The sequence below is a fragment of the Guillardia theta genome, assembly GCF_000315625.1.
Source record: "Guillardia theta CCMP2712 unplaced genomic scaffold GUITHscaffold_106, whole genome shotgun sequence".
In the NCBI taxonomy this organism is placed as follows: Eukaryota; class Cryptophyceae; order Pyrenomonadales; family Geminigeraceae; genus Guillardia; species Guillardia theta.
In genome coordinates, this window is record NW_005434568.1 from 204,669 (window position 1) to 215,964 (window position 11,296).

Here is an 11,296-nt window from a genome sequence, read left to right on the forward strand (position 1 = left end):
AGGGGGCGGAGGAGATGAGGAGACCTTGGGGTTGCCCTGGAACTCAAGCTCGACGTAGGGGATGTCCCAATCCCAGATCTTGTCTCCTCCCGGGTTGCTGGGGTCGTAAGGAGGAAGCAGTTCCTGCACTTTGTCGCAGAACTTCTTAAACTCCCTGTCGAGCTTGCTAACCATCTCCTTCTGCCTTTGCTCGTCTTCGATCTCGTCCCTGTCGTAGGGGTTCTTTCTCTTGTTCTCCATCAGACTTTCTCCGTCCTCTAGCCACTCCAGGAAGAACTGGATGTCTCGAGTCGACTGCTTGCCGATCATGATGGCGTTCTTGAGACGGAAGTGGAGGAGGATGAGGTTGCTGTGCTTGTTCGAGGGCTGGAAGAAGGCATGCTTGATGTTGCGGTACAGGATGTCGATGTGCTTCAGGTCGGGGGACGGGGCCTTCTTGACTGCAAACCGAAAGCCGTTGACGTGCGCCTCAAGATCTCCTTCCGTCTTCCTTCCTCTCGCCTGGATGTTGGGGTAGATCCTCAGGTTCTGGAGCCTGGGCCCTCTGTTGGGGTTCAGCCGGAGAGGCTCCTGGGGGACGAGCTCGTCTCTTGCCTTCCTTTCTCGCTCCTCCTGCTGGTACGTCTTCTTCATCGCCATGATCTGCTGGTGGACGAGGATGAGGTTCTGACTCTCCTGCGCGCGGTAGGAGAGCTCACGGAGGTAGATCGCGTCCTTGTTGACCCCGATGGACACGCCTGCTCCTGGGCTCACAAAGTTGATGCGGAGAACATTTCCGGCGATTCCTTGCGACTGGATGCTGGCGTTCTTGACTGTGGAGATGTGGAAGGGGACGGGAAGGCCGTTGATGGGGACGAGGATGGTCTGAGCTGCCTCGTCGATGTAGAGCTGAAGGTAGCCCTTGTTGCTCCATGCACGTGAAGGAAAATCTTCAGTTCCGAGGTACCCCGAAGTCTGAGACCTCTCGCGCTTGTCATCAGATCCTGAGGACTCGTTATACCTCCTCCTCCTCTGCTCTTCCACTCTCTGCAGGGCGAGCTGGTTGTTTCTTTCCTCGAAGTCCTTCCTTGCCTGCTCCTTCTCCTCCTCCGACAGCTTGTGGGACAACTTCTGTTTCTCGAGCTCCTTCAACTTTCTGTCGAGCTCGTCCTGTACAGACTTCTTGTTGTCGGATTTCTTCTCCTCGTCTCCGTCGTCTGACACGTTCCAAGAGACTTTGCTGTGCTTTTTCGGAGCGTTTGTCAGGCACTCCGCACCGTCCTTAGTGATGAGGAATGTGTCCGCCAGCAGCATCGAGTACTTGGAGCTCTTTGGGTCTTTCGACTGAATGCTAAGGTTTTCAAGCCCAATTCTCAGGCACACCAGCATCCCAACTTTCAGTGTACTTCTGTTCTTCTCGTCGAACACGAATCGCTTCTCCCTCAGCTCGTAACCTAAGCTCCAGCCCAGCTCCTTGGTAAGGTTGCCAAGCAAACTTGGCTTCTTTGACTTGAGAAGGTCACTTGCCGCCTCGTACACCTTGTTCATCCTTGTGCCAGGCTTCAGCAGCCCCTGGCATTTTTCCACCACCTCCAGCAGCAGCCGATAGTTTGCTTCCTGCTCGGGCTTAACATTGAACAGCAATGTGCGGGCCAACATGCCGAAGCAGGACTTGACCCGGAGAGAAACAGAGCTGATGTAAATAGCTGGGACTCCCTTGTCAGGGAGGTTCAGGGGGGATTCCTCCGTCAGAGCCGAGTACTTAAGGTCGTAGGTGCCGCTCTGCACGTTGGGGGGGATAACAACTTCCACATCCTCGACGTCCACAGGAAGCTGAAGAGGCGCAATGGTCTTGGGAAGCTCGTTCTCCACATGCTCCGAGATCTTGGTCAGCATGAACTTCTCATTGCTGTCAACTACGTCGAGGATTTTATTGAGGCAGCTCTTGAACGCTGCTGTGTTGATGGTACCTGCCTGTCTTGCCGCCTCGACCTGCTTGTCTGACTTGATGGCAAGGAAGTCCGTCAGTCCGTTGGTGATGTCGACTTTGGAGATTCCGCTGGCCTCCCCCAAAAAGCTGTTCCATTCCTGCGCGAATGACCCATCGTACTTCTCCTTCAGGAGAGTCCCAACCTTGGTCTCGCTCCGTTCCTCCTTCATCTCTCCAAGAATGTACTGAAAGTTCGCCTTGTCCTTGTCGCTCTTGTCACGAACGCGGACTTCAACCTTGGTGGGGAACTTGGACGGAAGGTCATCCGCCAAGGCCTGCAGCACCCTCGCCTTCTTGCTCGCCGCAAGGAATATGATCTTCTTCGGACACAGCACGGTCAAGATGTCGTGCAGCTCTAGTGAGAACATCGCTGCAGAAACAAAGTGTCATCCTACTTGACAGCCAGCCAGCTCCGCAAGGCAGCATCCAACAGCACACGGTCAACAAGCATCGGACCTGTAATGAGAGATTGAGCCTTTGGGAACTTGATCACGTCCTTGGAGTCCGAGTCGCAGGCAATGGCAATCACATCAGCCTTCGGTCCCCATGCATCCGTGTCCTTCTCAGCCTGCACAAATCCATGATGAAGGATCAGGTGAAGAGCAGAGCGACGACTACCTTCCATTTCTCGTAGAGTCTTCCGCAGACATCGGTGAACTGAGAGGCGGAGAAAAGAACCTTTCCATCATCCTTCTTGTCACCACCTCCTTCCTGCTTCACCTCCACCTTAACTTTCGCATCCTTGACCTCCTTGGCATGGTTAGGGTCCTCCTTGGCCTCCTCCTTGACCTTTATCTTCTCTTCGTCGGCCATGCTTTGATCACTGTCAAAACCAGATTCACAAACTGAAAAATTCGTTTGATCGCGTCTGATAGTAAAGGTCGTGTACACCACGCTGCAACGTCCAAGCGAGGGGATCTAGTTGCTTGTGTATGGTGTGCAGTTCAAAATGCAACCTTGTCCTCTCACGATCATTACTCTGTGCTGCGCTCAAGCTCCGATTACTATGATCGAATCATGAACGATCACTTCAATTCCACCTTTCCTACGCCGTTTCCTTTCTTGCGCTTCAACTGCTCCGACATTCACTGAATCATCACAGGTACCCCCTGAGTCTCTGTCTCTCCTCCTCCCCCGTCTGTCTTGCCTGCTGCTCCCCTTCGTTGCTCCCCATCTCACCACTCCACTCTGTCCCTCCGTCCTATCATGATACGCTTCTCCCCCTCCCTTCCCCCGCCATCGTCCCCTCCTCTTCCTCCTTCCTCCTGCATTTCTCTGCCCTTCTCATCCTCTTCCCGCTAAAACCAACAAAACACTCAACTACCACCCCACCCTCATCAGCAAGGATTCAGTCCTACCCCCACCCCCTCATTCTCACCTCATACCGTGATAACCCCACCATTCGTCATTCATCCACCCTCCTATTCCCTCTCACCACCCTACCCTACGTACCCATGAGTATCTCAATCACCACAAGGGTTCTATATGAGTGGGTTTCACACCCTTCAACATACCCCACTACATGGCAACCCCACCCACCTACACTACTCAATCAAGGATACCACCCTACCCCCATGTAACAGGTTACCCACACGCTTTGTACCAACACCACCCCCTTTTGCATGTTTTTTTTGAAATACTACCCTACTGTACCCACGGGTTCGTGCTGATCCCAGGAGAAGGGGTGGGGGTAGTAAATCTCGAACAGAAGCGGGGTACCAGGGGGTAGTTTGGTGAGGAAATAAGGGGTACTCCAGAGGGCAGAGGGCATGAATCCAAAAAAAGCGAAGGCATGGAGGGAAAGAGCAAGGGGAATGGGCGGATTTCACCGCAAGGTCGGCATGGGAGCATAAAACAAGTCAAATGACACAGAAAGAGCAGCAAGACACTGCGAGCAAGTTATTTCTTCCTCCCATGTTCACATCATTCAGCCCTCCCCCCCCCTCCCCAAGACGGATATTTCCTACAGCACCAACATTTCATTGGACATTGGTTCGAGGGTGCCACAGATTATCATCGTATACGATGTGCAAGTCAACAGCCTTCATGTCTCGCCAAAGTCAAAGTCAACTCAGCCTCCATTTCCCAGCATGCTAGACTTTATTATCAGTGTCACTCGCACTGCGTGCTGTTTCCGTTTAGACCGATGCAAGGGACAACCTTTCAGTTGCGTTCCCCTGTCAGAGTTGGATGTGACTGCATGTCCAAGACGCGCGTCCTTTGCCATATCAAGTCAACGGCTTCAAGCACCACCGTTTCCTGTAAGAACTTCAGCAAGAACTTCAAAAACTGCATGAGTCAACCAGCTTCACGCTCGGCGTTCCATTGAGCGATGCGAGCACGACGAGCAGCACTGCATTGCCCTCGTCACTCAAGGTCTCTGCACGCCACAAGCTCCTACCTGCCGCTCCTGCTGCGTTCACGTTCCCGGCGTTCCTCAGGTCTTCCGCGGTCATCGCGGCGCCTATCATCATAACGACCTGCAACAAATGTCATCACAGGCTCGACCTTGTAGCTAAATCACGCACCACGATCATCACGACGATCATCCTCTCTGCGACGGTCATCATAGCGACGGTCTTCATAGCGACGATCATAGCGGCGGTCGTCGTAGCGTTCGCGGTCACCGTACCGACCACCCCTGTCTTCGTATCGACCTCCGTATCCACCGCCACCGCCGCCTCCTCCACGATATCCACCACCACCACCACGATAGCCACCTTTGCATGTTGTCAACGCAAGACCAAGGAAACAACAGCAAAATACCTCCTCCTCCTCCTCCTCCACCACCACCACCACCACCACCGCGTGCAGCATCGAAGGTTGTGCGGATCCCAAGCCTCTTGCACACTTCTTTGCTGGGCCTCTTGATGTGCATAAAGTTGCAGTGGCCGCCGTACTTGCATTGGGTTTCTTCATACTGCCTGCACCTCGATTCGCGAAAGTCCGTGACAGGGGAGTACTCTGCCATGATCAACCTTCCAGCATAAAAACGACCGTTCAGTGCATTCAGCGCCTGATGGAGTAGGAAATATCAAAATTTTAGTGCCAGAGGCTGCGAATAATGAGATAAGAACCTTTTCCGCTTGTTCTTCTTCTTCGTACTTGACGTACACATTGCCAATCATGTGATCGCCGAGGTTTGCGCATACATTCAGCTCCTCGATCTTTCCAAATTTCTCAAGCTCTTCGTAGACCTGAAATTGTGTCACTCACACACCTTGCATTCAGCACAACACCAACGTGCACACCTCCTCGTAAAACTCATCGAAGTGATCTTGCGAAGCCTTGTCATCGGCAGCAGTGGCCATGGCAGTAGGTCCAGACATCATCTGGGCAGAAGCCGGGGCTTGATACATGTGCGATAGAAGAACCTGCACAGTGTCAGATGCCCGGAGTAAAGTGCAGAGCGACAACCGTCTGTGAGAAAAGGGGCTTGTTGTGCTGACGAGAACACCGGTCTCCATGGCGGCAGGCTCCGACTTTGAAGTAGAAGGGACAATTAACCCTGGATGATTCATCCGATTCAAAACATGGAATGAAAGCAGGCAAGTTCAATCCAAGTCATTGAGATTCAGGGATATGCAAAGTTTGAGGGCAGTGGGTAACAACCTGTCAAGCTCTGTCCCGTGAATACTCGCGAGACGGTCGGCCATCTGTTATCAAGCAATGAGATTCCCTTTTCAAACAGAAAAACAAACAACAGAGCATTTAGTGTATGGCCCTACATATGTCGTAATCGACAAGTCATCAATGAGCGTCAATGGTTTGAAACGGATCCATGAAACATGTAATGGCTGCTGTGTTGGAAGATTCGAGACTTGCTCGCTAACATCTTGTTTTCCACCTTCAAGTCCATCGCACGGTTCTATAGGAGCACGAGTATTCCTGGATACATCGCATGCTTGCAATTTTCAGACAAAACTTTGAAAACTGCGAAACTACATATTCCCGCTTTTTCAGTGCGTGCTTTGCACAGAACTTTCATAGTCAACGAGTCTGCAGCTACTGTGTCTCTCCATCTTGATGAACAAGATCGTATCATTCCAATGATGCATATTCTCCTACTCCTCCACCATCGTCACATCTATTGCCGCCGCCTCCTCCTCCCTGCATCCCTGCAGGCTTCCCGCCATTCCCTCCTCTGCGTGCCTCTGCCGTCGTCACGTGGACCCTGCACTACCCCCTCAGTGCTCTACACACCCCTATTTTCTACCTCAAGTACCCCCATTTTGAGGAAATCGAGTTACCTATTTGAGTACCCCTACCCCTGCCATCCACCACTCCACGCCGGGTAACTCCTCATCCCCACCATGACCAGAAAGCATTCGAAACGGAAATCACGGATTGTAACTGTCTGATACTGAGATGCTGAAGAGTCGCTCTGCTTGTTATGCCGGAGCTAGCGATGAAAGGAAGAGGGAGTAGGGGGGGAGGGAGATGACAGGACAGGACAGGACAGGACAGGACAGGACAGGACAGGACATGAGAGGAAAGGAAAGGAAAGGAAAGGAAAGGACATGCCAGGACTGGGCAAGAGGGAAGCAGACACCCTGGAAAGCAAGGCGCGATTGAAAAGGAGCGATGGGGAAAGGAGGGAGGCAAGGAGGAGGCAATGCTGGGTTTGCGAAGGAACACATGATTCAATGGAATAGTTTATTGAGTGAGCAGCTCATTTGAATCAGGATATGTATAGGTTTTTTATTCTTGTACGTACTCAACACAGAGACGGCCATCAGTCGAGCTTTATTTTCTCTTACTTCATCTTTCCCTCCTCCCTTCCGCCTCCACCATCCCCTAACTTTCTTGTTGTGACCAGGTTCAGAGGTGGCTCGATGTGCCTGAACTAAGTGACCTCCATGCCGACGTTGGGAGCAGCTCAGAAGGGCCTCGTGCTCACAGCCTGTCTAACAGCCTGTCTGCTCTTCGTATTGATATCCGTTGCTCGCCAGCCTTCTTCGCTGCTGCAGACTGACCATGGGCTCTTGGACTACCAAGACGGCAAGACCAGCTTGAGTGACATCGCTGAGTACGTGCCGACGCCTCCCCGAGGCTCTTCGTCGTATGTGCAAGCGATTGCTACGGGAGCCCTTCCTCCCAACGCAGGGAAGGAGGCGGTGACTGCGGCAGATATATCTTGCTTCTTCCAGGGCAAGATCTTCTTGGACTTCATGAACATGTGCTGCAATACTCTCTACGTGTCTCCCTTCGACCAAGAGCTGCTGCCGATGGACTTCGCTCTCAGCCCGGTAGAGAAGCCCTACCAGCAAGGCCTTCCTTTCGGCGTTCGGTTCCGATACTGGGTGGGAAACTCCAACGACATCGTCTTCAATGGAGGGACCCAGAGGACGATAGAGTTCATCAACAAGTACTTCGGCTATGAGCTCAAGACTGTCGCTGCATCCTCCAAGTTTGTCCGCAAGTTTCATGCCGATGACAACGGAGAGCCGGACGAGGGCGTGCTGGACAGCATGGTCCATGCGCTTGCTCGCCTGCCGGAGGAGCTGCCATTGTACGAGGGCATGACGGTGGTCGACGTCGCTTCCCTTCCTCCTGCCTCGGCCGTAATCTTCGACAACGTGCCCAAGGGGACGCACAAGTACAAGTCACAATGCTCGAGCAATGGCTGCTTCCTCGACGCTTCGGGGGTGGAGGGAGTAGCGAGCCCGATGTTCAAGATCAAGTACTGCGAGGCGAGGGATCCTGAAGCTCGCATCAACGCTGGTCTCCCTGTCAAGGTGGAGCCGCAGGACTGCGGGAAGCTCTTGGACGAGTACAATTTGAGCTGCAAGTGTGGGCACATCATCTTCCTGGGATGGACGTGGCCGGAAGCTGAGCTCAACATTTGGGACAAGCCTCTGCTCTTCATCGACGACAGAGCGCCAGGAGCTTGTGACGTGGCTGATGCTCCGGCTCAGCCCATGCCGGCCGTGCAGCCTCGTGCCACGGCAGCTCCAGCTGAGCTGGACCCGGAGGCCGCCTGCCGCGACTCGCCCTCGTACGATGCGGCGGCTCAGCACTGGTACTACTGGCAGGAGGCATCGGAGGGCGGAAAAGTCAAGATGGTGCGACACTGGTGCCCTTCTGCATGGGTCCCCCAGGTGCGTAGACCTCTTTCTCGTTTCGCTTTCCTCTGTTTCCTCCTTTTCTTCTGCTTTCTCTTCTCTTCTCATATCCCCCTAATCCTCCTATTTCGTTCCCCGTCGCAAGTTCTGTGCTTCTACTCCCCTTCCTCAACCCCTCTCCCCGCTCCCTTCCTGCCTTTAGCCCCTCTCACCCTTCCGAGCAGGAGATGTGGTACAAGTACCAGCGGTATCTCCCGCGGACGTCCAACAACCTTCCTCCTCCTCCCATCAACGACTTCGACTTTCTCAACTCCTTCGCGCGCGACTACTACTCGAGGAGCAGAGCCAAGTCGAGGAGAGACGCCAACGTCAAGACCTTCGACGACTGGAGGATGGGGAACCATGTAGCTCGCCTCAAGTACCCGACGAGCAGGAGGGAGGAAGGAAACGAGCAGCAGGCTCCTCTTGACGCCTGGAACATGGGGAAGATGCGCTGCTCGGGCTCCGACTGCTTCGACGTGTCGCATCATAGCGGACAGCACGCCAACGGCGTCCAGCCCTACGATGACTACGCAATGATGGGAGGAGGGCGATGAAGTGGAGGCAGGTGCTGGGAATAAGGGGGTTAGTGGAGGAGGAGCAAGGGAATGCAAGTTGTTTCACTACTGCACGTTGTCTTTCTTGGCAGTACCCATACCATCATCGTCTCCTCTGCTGTTCACTTCAATACCATCATCGTCTCCTCTGCTGTTTCACTTCAATTCCTTTTGTCTTCTTTCCGCCGTGAATCTCCTCGGAACCTCTTCCGATCTTCTTGTCTACCCCCTCCCTTCTTCCCTGTGTTTCATCCTCCTGCTTGTCCCGAACGCTCCTCCTCCTCTTTCTCCTTCCCCTACCGTTGCTGCAGCCGTCAAGTGTTCAGGCGAGGATTACGTCCTTGCGAGCGGAGAAAGAATGAGTCGAGAAGTTTCTGCGAGAGCAGCATCTCCTTCCCGACCTCCTTCAGCTGCTCCTGCGTTACCTGGAAAGTTTTCACGATTTGTGAGAGCTCGGAACAGAAGGAGGACGAAGACAAGAAGGGGGAGGAAATGCGGAGGAGGAGGAGGTGGTGGTGGTGTGAGGCCGAAGGGGTAAAGGGAGGATGAGGAGGGTCACCAAATCTCCTGAATACGTTCGGCGAAGATTTTCTAGTCCTGGGAATGAAGTGTAAGAGGACGAAGAGAGTTGAGGAGGGGCAAAGGGGAGGGCTTGGGTTGTCAAATGACAGAGCGAGGAGAGACGAGGGAGGACGAGGGAGGAGGACGAGAAGAGAGGAGAGAGGAGAGGAGGAAGAAGAGGGACGAAGGAGAGGGAAGAAGAGGGACGAAGGAAGAGTTCACCTCTGCAAGCGTCGCTGATTATTCTTGACCATGCAGGAAATTCATCGACCGAGCTGTTTCCTTCTTCTGCTCACGAGCCTTCAAAGGCAGAAAGCTCTTTTCTCTCCTCCCCCCTCCCTCCACACCTCTACCTCTTGCCCCCTCCCTCCTCTCTCCTCCCCTCCCCTTCCCTCACCGACAGCAATGATGCTCTTCTCAATGTGGCTGCGGACTCGGCGGTTGAACGTTCGAGCCCACTCGACCGTCACCTCCCTGCTCTGCTCCAGCTCATCCCCAGCTGGTCTGCAAGAGTCCTCACCTGCTTCTTCATGAAGCGCGAGAAACCCCCGGACACGCTGGGAGATTGTCGGCGGATCTTCTGCTCCTCAACGCACACCTTGTCGCCCTCCTCCAGCGAGCCCTGGCGCGCGTCATGAGCAGCGCCAGCAGGTATGAAGAGTTTGGGGGGAAGTGTGATATGATATCGCACAAGGGAACGCAGGAACAGAGACAACAGGGGAAAACAGAAGGGGATGAGGATGGCGAGCAATCTGGAGAGGAGGAAAGCACGCGCAAGAGCGAACGAGAAACAAGGTTGGGACGAGGAGGAGGACGAGATCGAGACCAAGATCAAGAGGGAGGGCTTCAGAGAGGTGTAGAAATCTTCATGCTGAGAAAGAGACTTCGACCCTGCTGGCAAAATATGAGCAAAGCATCAAAGAAAGATTCTCTGCTGATTTTGCTCCTACATCACTCAAAATGCTCTCCTTTTTCTCCCCATTCCTTCGCTCCACTTTCTGTGCAATTTCTCCCTCCTGCTCCTTACCTCCTTGTTTGTCTTGGAACTCTGGCAGATCCTCTCCGAGAATCGCTGGTTCCAGGTAAGAAGAAGGCTCCCAAAGAGCTGGTTGACAAAAGGGGCAGCAGAAGGAGGAGAAGTAGGAGATAGGACTGTCTCAACCTGAGAGGGCGGAGGTGGAGGCGGGTGGTGGTGGAGGAAGGCCAGCATGATCAGACGCCGACAGAATCCCTTTTCGCTTGCTCGTGCTCTGTTCTCCTTTCTCATCTTCTACCCCCTCGACCGCGTCTGGTCTGGTTTTTGCTTCTTCCACTTGCCTCTTTCGAAGCTCCTCCGTGCGAGCCTCATCCTCCTCTTTCCGTCTTGCGATCTTGATTTTCAACTCGTCCTTCCTTGCCAGCTCTTCTTCTGTCAAGCTCTGTCCTCCAATCCCCCTAAGTTCCAGCAGCCGGTGCTCCTGCTCCTCTCTGTGCTGCTCAGCCCACTGGAACCACGTCTTGCCTTGAGGGAGGAGGACGAAGGTATGTTTCTTGCTCCCAACCATCACCACTTGATCGCCCAGCCACATCACCTCCGTGGACTTTTCTCTTCCGTTTTCCTCCCCCTCTTTGCACATGGTGAGAGTTCCTGTCTCCCCTTTCGGGATCACGTGCATTGCCGTCCTTCCCACCCTTGTAATTCTCGCGCTCTCCGCGTCCATGGCCTCAAGCCTCGCCACGAACTGCAGCGAAGGAGAGGGGTCAGAAATGCTGAGGTTAAAGATGCCGAAGACAGGGAACCATGGCACGAACGAGATGAGCTTGTCGAGAGAAGGCAAGAGGAGAGGGGGAAAAGATAACGGAGGGGAAGGGAGGGGAAGGAAACAGATGAGCAGAGGAACCAGGGCGGATACAAGAGATAAGACACCTTTGAAAGCTTCTTGTCTTCCTTGTCGATCTCATTTCTTCCGAACACAAGCTTCTTCCCAATGGCACAGGTCACTTGGCCCGATGCCGTCCGGTGATCATCATCAGGAATCAGCGAGAGAGACATAGTCCATCAAGTTTGGTACACTACCGGCAAGGTTATATTGTAATCACAAAAATCCTTCCCCCGCCCCCCCCCC

General features: G+C 53.7%; 4 protein-coding genes across 4 annotated transcripts; 1 reads left to right on the top strand and 3 right to left on the bottom strand.

Moving 5' to 3' along the window:
• Window positions 1-15: 15 nt before the first annotated feature.
• SPT16 (FACT complex subunit spt16) lies at window positions 16-2,349 on the bottom strand (the record flags this gene model as incomplete). Its single annotated transcript, XM_005823578.1, has 1 exon — window positions 16-2,349. A coding segment is annotated over one exon (2,334 nt), but the record flags the coding sequence as incomplete, so codon positions are not given.
• A 2,017-nt stretch (window positions 2,350-4,366) lies between these two features.
• GUITHDRAFT_78757 (hypothetical protein) lies at window positions 4,367-5,625 on the bottom strand (the record flags this gene model as incomplete). The annotated part of the gene is made up of 6 exons (XM_005823579.1): window positions 4,367-4,471; window positions 4,821-4,985; window positions 5,047-5,166; window positions 5,221-5,343; window positions 5,387-5,477; window positions 5,579-5,625. 6 exons carry the CDS (start codon window positions 5,623-5,625, stop codon window positions 4,367-4,369), a joined length of 651 nt encoding a protein of 216 aa, XP_005823636.1.
• Window positions 5,626-6,828: 1,203 nt separating this feature from the next.
• Window positions 6,829-8,630, top strand: GUITHDRAFT_165690 (hypothetical protein; the record flags this gene model as incomplete). Its single annotated transcript, XM_005823580.1, has 2 exons — window positions 6,829-8,070; window positions 8,259-8,630. The coding sequence occupies 2 exons, from the start codon at window positions 6,829-6,831 to the stop codon at window positions 8,628-8,630; spliced, it is 1,614 nt and encodes a 537-aa protein (XP_005823637.1).
• A 1,027-nt stretch (window positions 8,631-9,657) lies between these two features.
• Window positions 9,658-11,223, bottom strand: GUITHDRAFT_145610 (hypothetical protein; the record flags this gene model as incomplete). The annotated part of the gene is made up of 5 exons (XM_005823581.1): window positions 9,658-9,813; window positions 10,018-10,082; window positions 10,219-10,296; window positions 10,354-10,990; window positions 11,098-11,223. The coding sequence occupies 5 exons, from the start codon at window positions 11,221-11,223 to the stop codon at window positions 9,658-9,660; spliced, it is 1,062 nt and encodes a 353-aa protein (XP_005823638.1).
• Between the last annotated feature and the right edge of the window lie 73 nt (window positions 11,224-11,296).